General features: G+C 38.2%; 1 protein-coding gene across 11 annotated transcripts in view; it reads left to right on the top strand.

Annotated features, from left to right (window-relative positions):
- Positions 1 to 3,320: 3,320 nt before the first annotated feature.
- Positions 3,321 to 22,733, top strand: part of brsk2b (BR serine/threonine kinase 2b) — a 128,210-nt gene continuing 108,797 nt past the window's right edge. For all 11 annotated transcript variants that reach the window (XM_084108495.1, XM_084108503.1, XM_084108500.1 and 8 more), the window contains exon 1: positions 3,321 to 3,590. In XM_084108495.1, the coding sequence (XP_083964621.1) occupies positions 3,500 to 3,590 (91 nt within the window). In that variant the 5' untranslated portion in view covers positions 3,321 to 3,499. The remainder of the gene's footprint in view (positions 3,591 to 22,733) is intronic.

Here is a 22,733-nt window from a genome sequence, read left to right as displayed (position 1 = left end):
TACTTCTGAATATGATGTCTACTTCATAAATTGTATGAAAATTGTGGAAATATATGGTTCAGATCACTCAAACCACATAATGTGTGAAAACGTTTGGTACTGCGCCCAAACAAAATCTTAATGAAAGCTCATTTTTTGAGATATCAACCTAAAATTTGAAACACAGCTTGTTCAGATTTTTGGCTTTGATTTTCTTGCAGTTTTAGAGTCCATCATGTTTTAAAAATATATATTTTATATAAAATATTAATAATTACATTTTCACATTGTACATTTTTTAATAAACTAAAACTTCTAAAACGTTTTTTTCTGTTTCACTTTCTTAATTTATCACTTCTTTTTTTCATACAGAGCTAATTTATCATTAATGGCCCTTGCTCATGGGCAGTATAAAACATGCAGAGCCTACATTAACCAACACTTATAAATAATGTCAACAACTGAAGAACATTATTCCAAATATTCTTCCTAATATCTCTCATTTGGTTGAGTGAGTGAATATGAAATGCAGAATGCAAAGGTCAATAATTCCATTCAAATATGATGAGAAAGGAGACATCCATGTGCCTCTAAATGGATTTTTATTTACATTAATTAACAAACAACCACAAATTATGCTGAAGGACACCCATCTGTTCTTAAGAGGCACATTATAATTCAGCAAGTGCTTAGATTCACTTCTATTAACATTAAGTTTTATTTAGTTTCATGGTAATTAAATAAATTATGGTATAAATTTAGGTTAGAACTCAATAGTCTGCAGTGTAGAATGATGTCATTAGCTATTAGATTCGACACAATATATGAAGACCTCCGATGCAAATGCCTCTAAAAGCCACCTATGTCAAAAATGAGATAATAATTGTGAATGAGAGTGAATGCTCTCCGCACTTAGTATATGTACATCAAATACTTTCACTTCAAACTCACTAAATCCCAGTCTCAGCCCATTCAGAGATGTCAGTACTTAGGTAAACCTATACATAGGAGCCTGATAAAAATGTTAATATTAAAGAAAAACGTTAGGCTTTTGCGTCTGAAGTCATATTGTTTATATAGGAGATTAAACCTCTAAAAGTTATGATGAATTTGTATCACGTAATATTTCATAGTTCAAAACATAAAAGCTCTTGATATAGCCCCTTTCCCCCAAACTGCTTTAAATTCTATTAGAAAAAGAGCCAAACTAATCAAACTTCAACTCATTATTCACAGAGATGGACCTTTAGTGTACACATCTCTTCCAGTCTTTAAACATTAGATTTTCTTTGAGCACTGAGCATGTGCAATCTTCATTTCAGACTGAGAACAGAGACCTGCCAACCCTGTCCATTTCTATATCTCCCTTTAAAACAAACTAAAACTTTTTTATAAAGAATATTTTCAACATGGACTTGAGAATTATCTGATTGCACAGAAGTGGAGTAGCTTATGTAATGTTTTACCGTGAACAGATTGTCCTATTTTGTGGGCCATTGCTAAATGACAAAAGATAATGTGGATTGATTTAGCTGTCAGGTTATGGCTTTTACAGCTTAGACAATGACTTAAATGAAATGGGGGAAGGGGATGCAATTAATTAATGAGGATTTCTGCTTGTAAAACCTCTGTTGTTATGGGCTCTACAGGTCAACCTGCTATACCAACGACCTGTCATTCATAAGTGTCTGTCTATGTGTTACAGAGATGTTTAAAGGTCAGCCTCATCTGCCTTTTCACTACATCTTCAGCTTCTGATAAAAATAAAGGCAGATGGTCACAGCATTTGACCTCTGATTTAATCAGATCAGAGTGTCCTCTTCTACTAGCCTCAGACTGCAGAGATTTACTGCAGTAAAAATCACTAAAAGAATCATGAATTTATATTTAAGTGACATGATGTTTTGGAATAGCTAAAGAAAATAACCCAATGTTCTGCATAGCTCTTGTTTTTACAGAGAGAGAGAGAGAGAGAGAGAGAGAGAGAGAGAGAGAGAGAGAGAGAGAGAGAGACTGAGATTTGTTTACATGTCACACTCTCAACAAGAAAGTTAAAAGGGAAAGGACAGCGAAAGGGAGGGTGAGAGGATGAGATGACAAGACACAACCTGGCCAGATGTTCTGAGTGACTTCAAAGTCTTTAAGAAGCTCTGAAGAAAGTTACCTGGGAATATATTGAAACAAGGCCAAAATCTCAGCGGCACCAGATTCTCAAAGAGAAGCTGAGCCACGTGACTAGGTCAAAGCAAAAACATGCAGTTTTAGTTGTAAAATACCTGGGTTTTTATTTTATTTTATTTTTTTCCAAGTATTGTGGTAGTGATTTCAAACGTATGGCAAAATGGCAATTAGCAGAGAATGCAAAAAAGGTATATGAATTAGCTGTAAAAACAAAAACAAAACAAAAAAACAATAAAAAAGACAAACCCTTAATAAATAAAAACAAATGTTGAGTGAAAGGAACTGCTTGCCATTCAGAACCTCTGATCATCAGGTGTCGAGGTGAGATTTATATGATATTTTAAAATCCTGATTTATGTGATTTTCTAGCAGTAAACATTAAATAGACATTAAAATAGACAAAATCAATTGAATGAACACTAATAAAATGCAATGAGGTTATTTACTTCCCCCATGCTGTCGAAAAGGGTCCAAATTATGTTTAATTATTTATTTATTTAGTTTTTGTAATGGGGACAACAGGGTCGCATGCATGTAAAATGTGGAGATAAATCTGGTAGCCTACGAGTTAAGTCTTTTTCTTATGTTTACTATTGCTTATACTAATTCAAAAGATTATCTCAAAATTTTTGATTGTTGTATAATTTTTAATTGCTAAATACAGTCTAGAAGGTCAAGACCTCTGAGCTCTGACCTCTGAACCAGAGGTGGAGGATGGGACATGTGACCAGTATTCGAGGTCAATTTTCTTCTAGCTAATAGTATCGAATACATCTGATATCTCACAACACAGGATTCGTCATGCCTCTAATTCTTCCCAGCAACGTGCACCGTTTTCGTGGAATATTCCGAACATTCTAAATTTTATGTAGGCTATAGTCTATAATTAATTATAAAATAAATCTACTAACCATTTTATGTCTCTAATTTTTTAACATAACTATTAGTACAGTGCATCCATCAAAAACAAGGGGCTTTCAACTGATAATGCCTCATATGGTGCAGTACTGGGACATTGATTATTCAAACACGGCATCCGTCCGCGCTCTTCATCATCTATGATGAGAAATGTGTGTAATGCGCGCACACACGCAGCAGGCGCAGGCTGAGCAGCACACGGGCGCGCGCGCTGCTGTGAGATTATCCGAGCGCTCGGCAGCAGAGAGAGAGAGAGAGAAAGAGAAAGAGGGAGACGCGGAGGAGAGCAGCAGCAACACCGATCCTCAAGCAGCGTCTGGAGCAAGAGCTGGGCGGGGAAATAACTGCGGTACTGAAGAAATACTTCATTGCCGAACAGCAGCAATTTGTCGGCATCGCAACTTCGTCCGTGTAAAGCAAAATGTCATCGACGGGAAAAGACAACAGCTCCCAACATGCGAATTACGTGGGACCGTATCGCCTGGAAAAGACGCTTGGCAAAGGACAGACAGGTTTGTCCTTTTGTGTGCTTGAGATCTGGGATGATGACACGCGCTGCTCAATACGATGACTAAATATGATGCGCGTGTGTGTGTGTGTTTGCTTGTGCTGACATGTCATTGTGTAGAGAGGTTTTCCGCAGATTAAGGACCTTTGCCTACTTTTCTGACCATCTGGTGAGATCTTATTAGTTGCAAAAAAAAAAAAAAAAAAATTGTTGCTGTTTTTTGTTGTTGTTGGGTGGAACAAGTTGGAAAACGTTTGCATTATCTTACTAGAAAAGGAACTTGGTCTTCGCAAATGACAGTTTGGCTTTGCGGCTCGCTTTGCTTCTGCCTAATGCCGTTAATCCCGATTTGTCAGACAACGGGATGTGGTTGCACTTGCAGGTCCCACTGCCGAATCCATTTGCCTCGTACAAGAGCTAGAATTGAATGTTTGACATCAGGGTACAGGTGGCCCTCTTATGCTGCTGCTGCTGATGCTGATGGGACAGTTTTGGTGCATCCGTAGTGCACCATGTGTTCAACCTAATTTCCTCTGCAGTCCGGTGGTGCTGAAATATAGTGCTGAAGTTTGAGACTGGCTATAAGGGAAACTAGTCTTGCTTTAGTTCTGCCACAGGCCACTGAGAGCCTGCTTGCTGATTTGAGCTGTTGTGCTAATCAATACCATAATCATATAGCCTAGGTTTATATGACCACACATTGAATGACAAAAAGGTTATTCTTATGTTCATGTCAGTTTATTGCTGAGAATGGCTGCATGACATGGGAGTGAGGAGGACGAATTATTGATCTGGGGGCATATTTTTTTTGTGCTCAATGCTCTGTGGCCACTGGCCAGTGTGGCTTTGGTGGAGAACAGTTATTGAGTCGATATCCATGGCCAGACGTATCCAAGTCAGGGGCCTGCAGCTGTTATGCAACACATGAACTGCAACTGTTAGAGTATCAGATTGACTGTATTTTGAAGAACATGGAGGCCAGAGTTGATGATCGTCAGGTCTTCATGTTCTCAATCATGTTTCCTGTTAAGAGTAACCAGTAAGGCTGCAATCTTACATTGGCATATGTGACCCTGGACCACAAAACCAGTCACAAGTCGCACGGGTATATTTGTGGCAATAGCCAACAATACATCATATGGGTCAAAATTATCGATTTTTCTTTTATGCCAAAAATCATTAGGCTATGAAGTACAGATCATGTTCCATGAAGATATTTTGTAAATGTCCTACTGTAAATATATAAAACATTTATTTGTGTGAGTGAATGCAGCACAATCGCGAAGATAAATGTACAACTTTATTTCAGAAAATTGACCCATGTGATAATATGGGACCTTTTGTGGTCCAGGGTCACATATAGATGATTTGACAGCTTAAAAAATGTAGCACTTGGTTTTTATTATTATTCCTCTTGGAATCATAATTGCATTGTTGTGGCCTTTAGTCTGTGTCTGCTTTGAAGCAATTTATATAATGTTCTAAACATTTCATGTTAAATTTCACTTTCAACAAATGTACACATCTAAAATTTGCAGTTTCTTCCTGTGTTCAAATATACTATATGCAAAAAGTAAAGCATTACACCCGATCGAATGAGTATGATGTCTGAATATACATTATTTATGAAACAATAGGTAAATTATACGTGTATGATGTGTATCCGCTGAGCAGTTAGTGCTGACACTTTGCTAAGTCCGAGGTAGTTGAGTAGTTGTCAGATTTCAAAATTATGATAACTGTGAGGCAGATGGATCTTTTCAAGTACAGTAGCCTATAAGTGATTATACCAGGAAAGTTGTTACTTGTGGTTAAATTGTACTTAACATCAAAGTAAAATATTTTTGTCGTTGCTGTTAGTACGTCAGAAGTCAAATAAAACACAGGTCCAAGCCAAGGACAGTGCCAACATGGTGGGTGTAGTATAATGTCTAGGAATGTATTCATATAAAGACATGCATACTTAAAGAACGCACTTCATCAACTGCCGAGGACTACGTTCTCTATAGAATTTAGTATATACTCTGACTGATATTTGGATGCAACTTTTCTCTTCTGGGAAAATGGGAAAAATATTCATGACTCATCTTGCACTCGTGGACGTGTCTAAATTTTTGTCCCAATAAGAATCTAAATGATCACCTACGTCTGCCTAGCAACAGCAATTAACAGATCATGGTCCATAGCTGTTATATGAACTAAAAGCTATTTGCTATTCAAAAATTTCAATAGCAAAAATGTTGTCACAGGAAAATAAATTGCATTCATCAAGCCATTTAATGGGGTATTAAAGGGATAGTTCACTCAAAAATGAAAATCCTGTCGTCATTTACTCAGCCTCATGTCATTCCATATCTCAATGCTTTTCTTTCTCCTGCTGAACATAACATTTTCAGAAATGTGTCAGTGTCCCCCCCATACAATTGGAGTCAATGGTCACCAAAACAGTTGGGTTACCAACGTTCTTCAAAATATCTTTTGTGCTCTGCAAAGGAAAAAAAGCCATAGATGTGGAACAACACAATGAGAGTTAGTAAATTATGACAGAATTAAAATTTTTGAGTGAACAATCCATTTAATACCCCGTTAAATGACTTGATGAGTGCAGTTTATTTACCTGTGACAACATTTCCCATTAAAACAGAAAGTTAGGGCAGGCCGATTTTCTTTTTTTGTGATCTATCTCTTTAACAAGACTTCAGCAGAATTATAGTCACATTTCTCATTTGACCGGACAATAATAAGTTGCAAAATGCAACCTGTCTATATGGCAATATGTCTATATGGAGTAATTACTGTAAATACATGCATTGCTTGTTGTTTAATAGAGAGATGTCTCACACTGTTCATTTAAGAATAGGACGTTTTGTCTGCAATTAAACTATTGGCTCCGTTTCTTAAAATAAATCCTTGTGTAGCCCGTGGTTAGAGAAGAGCGGAGGGTATTCCTGCTTGTTCTGCTGCCGTTGGCATGGCTGCTGAGAGAATGCTGCACAATGAACGCCGCTTCTCAGTGCTGCCGCTGCAGAGGAGAGCCCATATGTCACGAGAGAGGCTCACGCATAGAAAGAGGAGCTTGGGGGAGGGGTGGGGAAAGATGGGAAGGGGGTGGGTTTGGGGATGAGGGAGAGAGAGTTCTCAGAGCTAAAGCGGGACCCCCATGGGAAACAGTAAAAAGGACGCTCTAGTTTAATTTACCCCCCTCCTTCACCTCCCCAAATCAAAACGGATGTACGTGCCTGTATTTTTGCCTTCTCTGTTTCTTTGTGATGCTTCAGCCATCGCATATAGCGTCCTCGCTGCTCGAGTCAGTTGAAAGTAGGCAGAGGAAGATTACAGGAGATCACCGGCTGAGATGGATTGGAACGTGGTAGTGGTTACCAAAAAACAATAACGTTACAATACTTTCTAGGGGTGTAACCATACATTCATGTCACGATTTGGTTCGATACAACTATACTGATCTCACAGTACAATACTCTCACAATACTTTAAACTAAGAGTTAAAATGGTATTATTTCTAAGACATATGATAAACAAAAGTGCTAAATGCTAAATTTAGGATTACATCTTGAATGGACTTGAATAGGCTTGGACTTGGTCCTTCTCTCCCATGCACAGGGCAATGGTGACACCAGAATAGAAATATTCATGATTCTGCTTAGCTAAAAATACAGAATTATGTTAGAGACACACATGCTTGCACTCTGTCCCTGACTACATGCATTTAAAATGTTTTAAATATTGTATTTTACTGTCTAAACTTTCATTTTGGGTGAACTATACACAATACATTGTTGCTATCCACTATATTGTTGAATTTTTGTATTTCAATATATTGTTACACTGCTTTGTGAGACTCGTGCAGTTACTGTGTATGTTTTTTCTGCCAATTCGTTCTATTCGTATCCCCTCTTCTCTACTTATTCCCTCCTCTTCTCCTTCCTTCACTCTGTCAGGGTGTCCCAAAGGAAGCCCGTTAATGAAGCGGCGAAGTACTTGAATCACGAACACTGTCACGGGCAGAAACAGTGCCCTCTTGCTGGGTCAGGGTTAGACGGCGTGTACGGGCAGGCTCCATGCAGAGCCCCAGGCCTCCACCGCTTTTCCAGCATGGACATGGAGATAATCAAGCTATATATACACACTACCTCAGGGCCAGTGAGTGTCTGTAACTGGTGCAAGGCGGATATGAAGAGCTGCGGGCAGAACCACATAAAGTATGGTCATTTTGCTGCAGTGCACGAAGGGTTGATTTCATGTAAGGGATGCCATTGCTTCTCTTTGCCAGAATGTATTTTAGAAAGACGCAGTATTAGCACTAGGCCTATACAATGACACTTTAACGCTTAAATTGTTGAATGTTTTGCCAATCATGGGTGGGGTAGTGAATGACGTCCCAGGTCGATAAAGACCCAAGTTATGCGTTTATGAGTAAAGGTGAAGTCAGTGCCAATAACGGCACCAAACAGAAGTGTTGAAATAATATCGTTCTGACAAACAGATAGTGCCACCCTAAACTAATGCTTTTGGTTTAGTCATATGTTTCTGGTTGGAATGCTCAAACTTTTTTGTTTTCGAAAGAACTCAAACTATGAATGGCTTACTTGGTATGAGAGACATTTTGCTTCATTTTAAGCCTTGGTCATATATTATGGAATTTAGAATTGGCAAATGATGCATATTGTTTTGAAATATTTAAATCAATAATCTGTCATCATTTACTCACCCTCATGTCGTTTCAAACTTGTATGATCTTCTTTCTTATGCAGAACTCAATAGAAGATATATTGAAGAATGTTTATACAATGATGATCACTGGGCTCCAAAACACCATTGGTCCCCACTGACTTTCAAAGTATGGACCAAAAAACAATACTGAGACATCTTTTTTGTGTGTACCGGAGAAGAAAGACATATGTACAGGTTTGGAACAATGAGAATGTGCGTAATAATTTTTGGGTGAACTATCACTTTACATACAATGGCTTGCAATATAAAAAATGGAGCCGTATTATCCAGTTAGTTTCCTTGACTAAGGGAGAGAAGTTAAGATAATATAGTTAGGAGGGAGGGAGATCAAATCACACTTTAGGAAACTCTTCGTCACCACAAAGAATGTTTTGTTTTTAGCCTGAAAAGCCTGTTTGAAATGTCAGCTGTTGACTGTCTTGCTGGGCTGACTTTGTGAACAATTTGTCAGTGTGTTTCTGTCTGAGGGGGTTGCAGTCTCCCAGACATATTCCAGCCTTCAGTTGGCTCTCATTTACTAAGTGCCAGATAGCAGTGGTTGGTTGTCATGGCTGCGCCCCCTTCCCACAAGCCTTTTCTTACAATGGCCATGCTTTCCATCTTTCCAGAGATCAGAGGCAGACAGCATCAGTCCTTGAAGCCCCTCTTTCCCACCCTTGATTTATGTAGATTACATTCAGTCTCTGCTATTAACACTGTAAGATGTGCACAGATGAATCTATAGAGGAATACGAAGCTTTTACGTCATACGCAAGAAATTAATCCTACAGAAAACTGTTGAAGGAATGTGCGCTGGAATGATTGGTAGAGCAGAGCTGATTCCACTGATGGGCTCTTATACATGAGATTAGAGTATTTCTCATTTAAGGCTGGAATGAACTGCCAACATTTTGTTCCTTGTTGACTAGCAATTATATAAATATATTTATATTTAGTTGTGGTTTATTGCTCATTCTTGTCACTCATCATTAATTTTCCTTGCAATGAATCCTCTCTCTTGAGCCTAAGGGACATTTTAAAGAGATTCCATCCATGCTTTCCCTGCCAGTGTTTTGTGCTAAACATTTTTCATTGTGAGAAACATCAAATTCGGTGCACTAAAAGTGTTGTTGTACAGTATTATATTTTATACGATGGGGCTGTTGAATGCTTGAATCTGATTGGTTGACTAACGTTCTAAGGTGTGCAATTATTTTCAGGGAAATGCACTGGTAAAGTAGTTCCAGGCAGGTCTTGGCCTTATTACAGTTCCATATCACTTCGCCAAATGATTTCAGTTATTTCAAAGGTCTTTACAGCCCACAGAACTAAAACCCACACCAACCAAGCACATAAATATAGTAAACAATAGGATAAAAATGACGTACGGAATGATTTACGGAAAGCACATACAAAGCAAAAAGTCACAAAAATTTCAAGAAAAACCTCGTAGGTTAACCACTATTTCCAATATATTTCAACATAACGAAATTGAATGAAAAGCACTATTTTGTTCTTCATGACGTGTTTCCTTTTGAATTTGCTAGTTGATAATCTGTGGCAGGTGGTATAAGAGGGAGGGGTATTCACATTCAAGAGAGCATTTGATTGGGCAGAAAAATCTGTGCGTTGCAGGATGAGTCATCAGTATATTTTGGTCCGTTTACCAGAATAGAAAGACTAATTTAATTGTGCGTAATATAATTGTGTACATGTGCTAAAAGAGAAGTTTGTCATTGTTTAGGAGTGCACTAGCTTATGACCTCAAAGCCAACATAAATGGAATAACATTTTGATTGAATGGGATTAATAACTATTTATAGTATGTTTATGGTCTCTAAATGTCTCAAAAGCTAGTTTCCCTTCTGTTTTGTTGGTGATTTGTCCAGACAAAAGTGTCATTTGTGCTGCACATATTATCTGTGGTGTGGTGCTATACATTGCATTGTGTAGTTTTGGTGGTCCCCTCCCCCTTTCCCATTGCAGAAAATTGCTCCCTAGTGTCTGATGCAGCTGTGAAGCCTTTTATCAGAGAAACACAGCAGAGACCCTTAACTCCTGGTGTTGTCCCTACCATGTTCCTCTCTCTATCGCCATCACACCATCCCATTCAGCACCGTCTTTTAGCTTTGCTTTCTTGCCATGAATGCTATGGGTGGTATCTGCTCTTTACACAACATTTGGAGGTTTTAGCTGGAGGGTATTGGCAATCCCAAGGTTGGAGTCACAGGACTGACTTGAACAGTTCTGACGTGACTTGATTTGCGACTTGCCATGTAGAGAAGCATCTAATCAGAAATGGCACAGCCAAGAGCAATAATTGCAGAAATAGCAATCTTACTGTACACTGTTGTGTATATACGTATCATGAAATGCTACAAGTACATCTGCAGTGACACAGGAGTCCAAACAGTGGGCAACTGCTCAACAGATGGACTAATTCTGGGCTTGATTAGGAGAGACATTTAGCCTGTAGCCTGTGTAAAGTGCTTTGGTGCCTATCTGGAAGTTCAAGCCAAAACGGAGACTGCAAGCACAGATTAATGGGAATACACTGATACATGGACAGTGAGAGAGAGGGAGGGAGAAGGGGTTAAATAAGTGAAAGTTACAGAAATAAATGTGGAGGGAGAGGAAAAGAGAGAGTTTGAGTGGAATAGATGGTAGAGAACTTGAAAGTCGGGGAGAGATAAGCATAAGTGTTTGAGAGGGAGAGTAAAAAAATAACCCTAAAAATTACAAATCTATCATAATTTACTATCCCTGGTAACCTTTTCTTGAAGTTAGAAAGTGTTAGTTCACCCAAAAATTAAAATTGTCATTATTTACTCACTGAATTCTGTCCCTGTTTCTGTAACTTTGAAGCTAAAAAAATGCCATGAAGAGATCATAGAAGTATAATCCATGTAAATCAAGTGGTTTAATCCAAGTCTTATGAAGAGAAATGCTTACTTTGTAGGATGAACAGATTTAATTTAGGCTTTTATTTCCATATAAACTTTAATCAATGCACATACAATGTGAATGAACAAACCTCATTCGTTCTTGCGAGTCAAACAAGCACATTTGATCTTCTGTTTACCACATTTAAAGCGCTCTATGAATGTGCGTTGATTGATGTTGATGACAGAATTTTCATTTTTGCTCGAACTATCCCTTTAAATTTGAAAGCAAAAGCACAAGTATCATAAAAGTGGTCAATACAATGTGTGTGCTAAACTCCAAGCCATATGATAGCTTTATGTGATGAACAGATCTTCCACTCCTGTGAGCTGTTAACAGTTGCGATTGGATTGAGTCAGTGAGTTAAACACCTGAACCAGATCAGTATGTGAATTTGTGAACATTTTGTTGAACTGGTTCTCTGGTTCATTAAAAAGATCCAGCTCTCAAGAATGATTTCTTTATGAAACAGACAACCCTACTTTCAGTGAATAATGATTTCGAGCAAAATATCAATTTGATTTCCATCTGTCTCTCACATAAACCTACTGTAGAGAACTTGGAAATAATGCACAAGTCATATGGACAATTTGTATGCTGCTTTTTGGAGCCTGACAGTCCCAGTCCTCATTCATCTAAGTATATACAGAGTGTCCAGGATATTCTTCAGAAGTTTACCTTTCATATTCCACAGAAGAAAGAAAGTGAATCAAGTTTGCAAAGACGTAAGGGTGAGTAAACAATGACAGAATTAATTTTTAGGTGAAATATTCCTTCAAAAAACAAAAACAAACAATTGACTGATTTGTTTTACCACAAAAAAGATACTCAAGCATGAACATGTCAGTCTCACATAGTTACAGATGACTGAAGGCTAAACAAGCAATTTAAGCACAGAGCACACTGAAAATAGAAATTATAAGACAGCGTTACAATACAAATTTATTCATGTATTATATTCTTTGGGTGTTTGTGCCATTGTGCCAGTACTGTATGAATGAAATGGTGTCATGTTGTTTTGCACGCATGATTGATTGGTAAAGAACCCAGAAGGGCTGAATATCCTGTCCAGATGGTGGGGTTTGGTCAAGCCGTGTCATTAGTCAGGTGGTTGCTGATGCTTGGTGGCCCCTTTATTCGCAACTGAAAGGCATTATCTTTCTTTTACTTATAGAGTAAATTAGAGGAGAGAATGTACAGGTGAAAATGAACAGGGTTTGAGGGAATGAGTGTATGTACACCATGCTTAGAGACTAGCTATTTGCAAATCACTGAGTACAATTTCACAGAGTATTAATAGTGTGGCAGTACTACTCATTTTCAACCAATCACTGCCTGTGCCGCCCAACCCCAGCAATAGAATAATAGCTACACACATCTTTTTTCCCGTCTAAGGCAAGTTGAGGGTTTCTATGGAAACCGGGGGAGGCTGTGTGCAATTTTATACGTATGTTTTCTGGACGGCTATGCTGCATGTTTCCTCAGCCTTGCCTTGAGGGTCCAGCTATTGATTGTAGCTTCTCTGAGTTATTAGAATGTGAATGAGGATCTCCCCCATCTCTTAATGTGTGCTGAATAATGCCTTTCCAAGGCCGAATTTGAGCTTGGACCTTGTCTGATATTATCTGTTAGCTCATAATTTCACACCTAATGACGGGATCTGGTGTACCAATGGGAGTTTTTGAATGCCCGAAGGGTTCCTGTAGAACTGAACACAGTTTAATGGTTCTTGGTTATGTCTGTCTGTACTTCAGTCTACAATAGCTAGAAGACCTGAAAGTCTTGCCTTTTTAAAGTGTTCAGAAACAGTCATACTTTGTGAGACTGTGATAATTTTGCATGTTTATTTTGATGTTCATTCACATGAGATATAAAAGGAAAGCGCTCCAATTTGTAGATGTTGGGTCGACGAGGCTTTAAAGGGATTGTTTACCCTAAAATGAAAATTCTCTCATCATTTACTCACTCTCATGTCATTCCAAACCAGTATGCCTTCTTTTTCTTCTGTTTACCAAGTAGATATTTTGAAAAATATCTCAGTGTTTTTTATCCATTAAGTAAGTGGGATCCAATATTGTTTGTACCACAACATTCTTCAAGTATCTCCTTTTGTGTTCCACAGACGGAAGAAAATCAGAGCAGAGGCTTTGGAACTTTGGAACAATTTTGGAATTTTCATTTTTGGGTGAACTACCTATTTAACCCTAACTGTAATGAGTACTGAGTTCAAGACAACAGCAGCACTGGCCAGTGCAACATAAACCTAAAACAACTGAGTCTGCCTTTAAATAGACTAAACCTTAAAAATGATTAAATTATTGCTATTGAGGTGGCTTTAGAATTACCTAAATTAATGGAGAAAGTGTTTTCAGAGATTAAATTTAGAAATCAGTGGGAAATCAGAACAAAGGCTGCTTATTTTGACACCAACACAACACAGGGAGAGGGACAGAGAGAAAGAAGTGTTATTTATATCATAAGCGTTCCTCTCCCACTTTTCTTTGAATGTTTCTCTGAGCAAATGCAGGTTACGGACGTTATTTTTCAGTGCTTTCATTAGTTTGCCTGTGGCACTGCCTCATTAATTCTCTGCCTGTCAATGTAGTATGTGTTAATATAGTTGTAATGAAATATTCAGCCGTTTCTCCATGAGGAATGCATGAGGTTTGTTGCTCTACAGGGATCCATCCAACATAGAGTTCACACACCATAACCATTTTCTACCATTATTACTAATTTGAACGTGGCTAGTAAATGGGTTTATAGGCATGCTTTGCACATGATCCGTGCTGAGGTATGTTGATATGATGAAGAAAAGAGTAAATGACTGCAGGAGAAGCAGCCAGCATGCTTTCTTCTGAACATTGGTGTCAAACTCAATTAATGGCAAAGCTTTGTTTGCCTCCACAGCCAATCTATCATGAGAGGGATCACAAAGCTTTTAGATGCACACGATACAGAGCATTTCATAGTAATTCTGTCTGTGCAATTTCATGCTACAAACATAGTAAATACTTGCTGTAACTGGTTTAATAAAATTCTATCTTATGTTTATTTCTTATGTGAAATGTCATGAGCATGTACCACTTATTTTTATTTAAATTAGATTTAGGACTGGGTTATTACATTTCCTGATTCAGTTCTGATTCATAGGCTCTCAATTAAGTTTTTTCAGTTATGCTGTCCATTTTGCTATTCTTGCATATGAAATAATTTCTCTCTCAGCTAATGCTGTGAATTATACAGACCAGCATTTTGGGCTGTTTGGGCCTTTTCAAACTATTCATTGAAACAAACTGCTCATAACAGATTGTTCTGGGAATCAGACTACACTGGTCGCACTGTATGTTTTTGATTCACTGAAAAGAACCGGCTCATAAGAAAATCTTTTTTTTTCGTCTTCTTTAAAAAAAAAAAATATATATATATATATATATATATATATATATTTAAAAAATATTCTTTCATACTTTTCATTGAAAGTGTTCTTGTTTACAAGGTAGTTCATGCATTTTGCTGCTATTGAAAATAATCTTTAGAGTACGTGTGTTGTGTAACACACTGTAAATGTAACATGTCACCAGACTTTCTTTATTTGAGCGATGAAAGTTAATGACCTGCATTAATTTGTGCAATTGACAAGAAATCATTCATCCGTTTCCATTTCAAGTAGCCCTGCTCCTGTAGCGACTTTCCTCATGCCTGAATGAGCTTTGTGTTGTAAATGACATCATGTGACCAGCTCCTCATATCCATATGACACGGACAGAGCCAATGAGAGGTCTCGCTAACTAGATAACTGTGTCAACATGAATCATTGTTATTGATATTGCCTGGCACATCAGACCAGGCAGGGCATACGGTTCAGAGACTCTTTTTTTGTCTCATTTACCCCTATTAGAAACTGAAATAATCCATCCCTGGCGTAATTGGAAATCCACCCACGTGTTACTGTAAAATACACACACAAGCATTAAGGAACTTGGTCATTCTGCGTCTGTTCAAAATATGTTAAAAACATAACTACAAGAGATAGCGGCTCATCACCTCGGGCTACACTGAGGTTGTGATCTCTCCGCAAAGTCAAGACCCTCACACCCCGCAGAACACACACAGATGGCCCCGCGACTGCTCGTGCGTGTCTGCGTATGCGCTCATGTTCCTCCGCAGCTTTTAGCCTTTGCGCAGGCTTCTGATCAAGTGGCATAATCAGATTAGGGAGGTGGGGAGAGGGTGAACAGACATTATTTTCACTTTGACTGCAATGATGACAGTTACTGCCACGGGCACATTGAGAGAGAGAGAGAGAGACAGTTTGGTTGCCAGCTAATTCCTGTCTGTGTGTACAGTATGTGCGCACTGGTCTCCTTCTAATTTAGTTGTGCTCTGGACTGAGGAGACTCAAGTCCAGAGCACAACTAAATTACTGCATTACTGCATTACAGCACGGCAACTGTTGCCAGACGTGTCTCTGTGGAGATGGTGCGGCACACATGCTGAGCACATCTGGCTTGGGCGAGTGCTGCCTGGTTCAGCATGGCAACAGCATCACACAGCCCTGCAGACCGTCACAAGGAGGGGTCAGGGCCTGCTCTCTGCTCAGATTTTAGCCCTCACACTGAATGCAGATCTGGTACCTCTTCTCTGTTCATTTTTTAAGTTCAGTTTGAGCTGGAAGTCAAGCAGTGATTGATAAATGGATCTCTAAAAAAGTCTTTACAGGGCTATTTTATTGTTAAACGTTTGACAAATTGACTTATTAAACCCTGAATTGTTTATTAATAACCTATAAAATTGATTCCTGTGACACATTGGTGCATAGTGTTTCTTATCGTATGTTGTGAGTGCTGCTGATATATAGTTTCATAAGGATGCGTATCTCTGGCCTGTGTTTGAATGGAAGTGCATTATTGCTTTTTGCGTGGTTTTATATTACCCATATTGCACTTGTGCAGTCCAGTATTATTTTTCTCCTTACATTAGCCACAGAGTGCTTTATGAAAGATATTATTTTCTGCTGGATGCTCTATGCTGAAGAAGAAAAATCTTTTATTTCAGTGCATTACATGTGGGCATCTTCCTTTGCTTTCAGCCCTGTCACTATGGTTACAGCAATGTTTGACTATATATGTGTGTGTGTGTTTTGATTTGATATGTTTAATGGATTGGAAATGTCATTGAATAGCAGTGATAAAATAGCATGTAAAGCAGAGCAAATAAAATGCACAGTTCCTAATATTGACTGGTTGGTTTAGCCTGGGATATATTCAAATTAAACTGATCAAAAGTGAGAGTAAAGACATTTATGATGTTCATCACAGAATCCTAAAAACAACAACAACATGTTTTCCACAAAAATATTAAGCAGCACAACTGTTTACAACATTGATAATCAGTTGTTATTAGTTTATATATAGTTTCTTGAGCATCAAATCAGCATATTTGAATGATTTCTGAAGGATTATGTGACACTAAAGACTAGAGTAATGATGCTGAAAACACAGCCTTGCCATTATAGTAATATATAAAACAGTTATTTTCAAATTGTAATATTTCACAAAATTACTTGTTCTACTGTTTTTATTTTATTTATTGGTGAGCATAAGTGGCTTCTTTCAATGTGAAACATCAAGTTATCAAAAAAACAAACATTCGAAGAAATGAACACGCATACACAGATGAATTGTGGAATTCTGTGAATTGAAACATGAATACAAATTTGTGAGTTACTTAAACGAAGAGTGAGCATATCCAGTTTTTCCTATAGAGAATGGCAAGAAAAGAATGCACATTATCCAGAATATGCTGATTACATGCATACAATAACCGTGAACCATGTAAACCAAAATATGGACCTTATTCTGAAGATGAAGTGCATTAAAACGTGGTCAGTGATTTACATTGGTTGAGGTATTAGGCATGTTTGGTTGGGTAGCTGGCTGAAAGCAGGTCATGTTGCCCCACTGTGTCACCGGCTGACCAGATGAGGGGGTTTGGGGATTATTCAGGCCCCCCACAGCTGCAGCCACAGCCCTGAGTGGAACAGATGGCCGTCTGCATGTTAAGGCAGTCACCCCCACCACCACCATCACAGCACACATGCACAAATACACAACGTATGACAGAAGCATCGTTGTGACATGTGCTATACACAACTATTATCTGCATTTTTCATGTTCCTTGATTTGATTGTACATCCTTGTGTTGACTGATCTGCGGCCGGCGCTCAGAGACACTCGGCAGACTCTCTGAACTGGCCAGTGTCACTTTGCCTTTGGCTCAGTGCCAAACTGATTCAAGGGCGTCACTCTGTGCTGGATACAGTCAGAGTGCTGGATGAGGTGAGGGGTCAGATTCGCCCCGCACAGATGCCACCCTCACACCCTTGATGGGTTGACTATGAAGCACCCTGACCTTGGAGTGCAGTAGGCTTGTTTTGTGTGATCCATCTCTGTAATATTCATCTTACAATGGTTAAATGATGACCATTTATAAATGTGATGTAAAATATTCAATTTCTTTCTTTCTTTCTTTCTTTCTTTCTTTCTTTCTTTCTTTCTTTCTTTCTTTCTTTCTTTCTTTCTTTCCTGTCAGTATTCTTTTTTAGGTGTATATGTAAATTCATGTGCACATAAAATAGGAGAGGGGGATAGTGTCGCGACATTTCACGTGGGGATATTTTATCGATACACGGGCGGCAAGTATCGGTGCTTTCAGGGAGTGAATTTCAGCTTGTGATTGCAAGTATTGTGCATAATAAGTTCTGTGCTTATAATGTTGGAAAAATAATCATTTTAAATATTTCTTCCAGACTGTAATTTTAGAAACAGCACATCTCTCTCTTAAAACAGCCTTCATCATCCTTACCTGGGAGCTCACCTGTCTTACGTTTTTTGTGTAGACTATTTCACAATAAAAATAATTCCACAGCACCATATAAAAACGCTGTTAATGGCAAATGTATGTATTTTCCTATAACAACAATATAAATATGATTCAGCACATACTTACATTTCATAACTGAATACTGTCACCTTTGTCTAAAAAAAATAATTGCAATATATCACAATATCTTATCGCAGAATGTTTAAAATCACAATAATATTGTATCGTGGCTTAAGTATTGTGATAATATCGTATCGTGGGGCCTCTGGCAATTCTCACCCCTAATATATAACTACCTCCACAAACATGCACTAAACTGTGGAATGTCACCATTCATGTTGTCTTTCGTTTTTCACTCAATGAAAAAATTTAAATAAAATAAAATTCAATATAGTCATAATGATAATTTTGTTGTTCAAATAGATCATTAGAAATGACAATGAGGCCACTTTAATTGAATTGGAAAAAAGGGTGAATGACATTATTGCATAATTTAGCTGATCGTGTTTAGCAAATCATGTACGTAACGTATTGAATGTTCTGTAGTGATGAGAACATAATGAAATATTATTCACTACATCCCTTTGCCAACTTGCATGAATATGCTATGCATATTTCAGAAATGGCCTGTGGTGTTGAAACTGAACTGGCGGTATGAATCTGACCTCTCTCGCTGAGCAAGCATCACATCAACAGTGCTTGATGGATGATTGGCCATATTTCCAGAATATTCAAAGACTAATGAGGTAACAATTGCAGATTACGTCATTTTTTTTGGATGACATCCCATTTTTCTGAAGACCACCCCCCAGCTCTCCATCTCCCTCTTTGTCTGTTTCACGTTCTCCCTCCATCTTTCTCCCAGCGCTTCCTTTGTGTTTGGCTGGAGAGCATGCCTGCTGGAGGGGGTCTATGACTCATAGAAGAGCAGGACTGTATTTTTAGCACTGATTCACCCCTTGCCATGGTGCTTCCTGTGAGGAATATGAAAACCCATGAAGCACATTTCTAGTAGCTCCATTATCAAGCATCATTTAACAGGTGCAAGTCGCACATTTACAGAACGTGGAGGGGGAGTATGGGAATAAAAGTCAGGACGCTTGAACCTGGGTGTCTTACATCTCGGACGGTTTTAGAAGCAACTTTTTTAATCATTCCAATCATTCTATTTCTGTTACTGCAGTGATGAGGAACTGACAGAGGAAGCTGATGTTGTGACATAAACGACTCTGCCTTTTGACCCTTTCACTTATGACTTGGTCTGGCTCTCGTTTTTCACTCTCTCTTACTCTCTCTACTTCCTTCTTTCATTGTTCGGTTAAACTTGGTCTTGGATTAAAGCCGATTAGCATAGGCTCTTATTGCGGCGTGCTGTGCCACCCTCCCCCATCTTTCTTTGTGCTGCCGTCTTGCACCTCCCAAAATAGTGTGAAAAAAATGCAGCGTAAGTAGATTTAGCAAAAATGGGGCAAATTTTATGCATGGATATGCAACAATCAACACAATCTGGACAATGATGAAGCTGCTGTTTTTAGTCATTAGGCGTTTTTACCACCTGCTGTAGGACCGGTTAGGCCCTCCTCTGACTATCAGACCCTGGAGCGAGAGTGGCCTCAATTTAAGCACATGGCGAGCCAGAAGTACCATTGATGTTTAATTCCCCTTATGGCCAGTCAGTTGTAATTTGCTTATGGTGGATTTCCACAAAGCTGTTTTTATGAACATACTCTAAATACAAAGTAGAGTATGTTTGAATTGCTCTTTTTGTCAGAAGAGCTATAGACATTTCAAAAAGCATATTTAAAACAATAAGCCCTACAGAAACAGAAAAGCAGATGATTTCCCCCCCTGTATATTCAAAACACAGAATGTAATTAGACAATATGGTAACTACTGTGTGTAAATAATAAAAAGCACTTTTAGTGGATGAAAAAGTTTACTTAATTGTATTGAATGTGTACTTGTACTGTACTTCATGTTTAAAAAGTACATTAAAAACTGTACTTGCAGGTCATTTAATACAGACATCCCACGCAGAAAAAACTAATTTCCGGTAAATGGCACAACACCAAATAATAATAATAAAAAAAATGATCCTATACTATACTATTATATTCATTTGCGTAAGCCGCCTAACACAGGTTCCTTCATTCAATAGTATTCATGCGCTGAAACAAAAGTAAAAGTGATGTAGTTGAATGTGACAAAAAAGAGGCGAGGGTCTCAACAAAGTCCAAACAAAAGTGGTAATATGTAACGGTAACACGTCTTGGCAGAGCACTTGTGATCGGATCATCAAAAATGCATCCAAATACCAGGTGGAAATAGGGCATCAGGGAGCCACTATCAGTATAGAGGAGACTCCCGGATCTTCCGGGAGAGACGAGATGTCTGTATGATATTACTCAAATTAAAGGCCGCTTATGGGAACTTAAAGAGAGAACACTTATATGATAAAATGTGCACTTTGTAATAATGTCAAATTAAAAGTTTTACTTTTCAAAGTACAATTTAAATCATTATGTTTTAATAATCTTTAGTTGTGCTTTAAAGAAAAAATTACATTCAGTTTGCAGTTACTGTAAACAGATCTTTTAAATTATATTATTTCTGTAATAAGTACACTTTTTAAAAGTATGCTGAAGTTGACTTATTTTTCATGAAGGTGTGTTGACAAAAAGGGAATTGCGAATGTATGACCAAGAAGGAATACAGCCTTTTATAGTGCAACGGAGCTGCTAATATGTTTAGCTGTTTAGCTGCTAGCATTGGCCTTAAGGTTTTATAGCAGTTATTGTTGTGATTTTTCTTTCCTTTGAATGTAACACCAACCTGCCATTGTCTGTATGAACTTTTCTTTAAATGTTTAGTTAATCCATGTTAAATTTAGTTAGTTAACAGTACATATACATGCATAGTTATAATCAAGCTACATCATTTTTTTGACACAATGCGAAATCGAATATTTGAAGTATTGAATACTTGTTGTGCGACACAATGACAGAATTATTAGCTATAGCTAACAGACTTTAGCCTGATTTCTCACTCATAGTAAATGTTAGGGTAAACAAGGGGAAGTCTCAAATCAAAACCATACTGTTTCGTTTTAAATAACTAAACATTTGTTTCTCCAAAATAAATAATACATTCTGCTTGATTCTTCATGTTTGATGGGTTTCCTCATGATAGATTCTTGCCTCTACTTTCTTCTGTTTTACACCTGCCTTGCAGATCAAAACTCATCCAAGCAAATGTAAAAGAAACACTCTGAAGCAACGCCTCTGAGGAAAAAATAGAGAACAGGACGCCCCAGAGTGAGAGCTTGCTGAAGAATGAGTGTTCTTTACAAATATCATTCATGGTCGTATGTTAACGCCTCTGTCAGTGTCTGTGAAGAATAAAGCCATTTCATGGTGAATGCGTGGCTATGGCAGGAATAAGGAGGGAGACTGTCAGGATTCATTGATTTTCAAGAGAGTGAAAAACATCAACAACAGGCTTATCACAAAGCCATTTAGCCCTGACTATGAGAGACCGAGTTGGAGAGAGAGACGTTGGATCACAAGGCATATTTTCTCAGATTGGGGATGCTATTATAGCATTAGCAAGAAACTTTAAAAAACGGGAATGGAATTCATTTACTGCCTAAAATAACATCTAAAAAGTCATTTTGGCCCTTCTACTCTGGCTAGTCAATTAAGACACACTGAATTGATTATGTGCCCTGCAGGTTAATAATAGTGGGTTTTTAGCTTGGCAGGCATATGAAAATGAAAATGAAAAAAAAAAATGTAAATGCTTAAAATCATGCCTTCAGGGACTAGTAGATTTTCGACCATTTTAGGCAGTATCTTGATCAAAAGACCCGTGAATATGGATTTTTTTCTTCTGGAGCTTATGGACTTAACCCGCTGCTGTCTGCCTCACCAGGGAATCAGCAACACTGCGCCGTATGTGGCTTTGTCTGTTGCTGTACAGTAAGAGTATTAGCGTCTGACTTCTGCGGCTTGTGCAGACATAATGTTTTTCCGTATTGCCTCCAGGAACCATGGTTTCCTTTGTGAATCCCTAAGGTTCATATTATAGATGGGGGGGGGGGGTGGGTGGTATTGCAGACATGCAGTATGAGGAAATGTACCAGCATGGCATGCAATTATTGGCACACCACAGTAGCTGCGTTTCATTCATCTCCAATGTATGATGTCATAGTGCTTCTCAACGCTGCCGTTGGCTTGACACTTCACGCATGTGTAATGATTACAGCAATGCAGGAACAATGGAAGCTTGTTCGTGAAGTGTGATCCCTTATACAAAGTGTACCATCACTCCCAGTATAATAGCAGTGCTGTTCAAACCCAATGATGTTCAGAGCTCATGCGCTGACGCACTGAAAAGTGTGTTGTGTGAGATGTGGGATGCTGCTTTTGTACTACTTTGTCTGCTTTGACAGTTCATATTTCCAGCCCTTCAATCTTACTTTCATTGCTGTAGATCAGTGGCTCTGAAACTGTGGATCAGACAGGATTTTTAGTGGTTCATGAGTTCAGTTGATTGGCTGATTTAGACCTAAACAATATATAATCATTTT

The sequence above is a fragment of the Abramis brama genome (genome assembly GCF_963993115.1).
Source record: "Abramis brama genome assembly, chromosome: 3".
Taxonomy (NCBI): domain Eukaryota; kingdom Metazoa; phylum Chordata; class Actinopteri; order Cypriniformes; family Leuciscidae; genus Abramis; species Abramis brama.
Note: the sequence above shows the minus strand (reverse complement) of the source record. Positions and strands in the feature narration are given on the sequence as shown.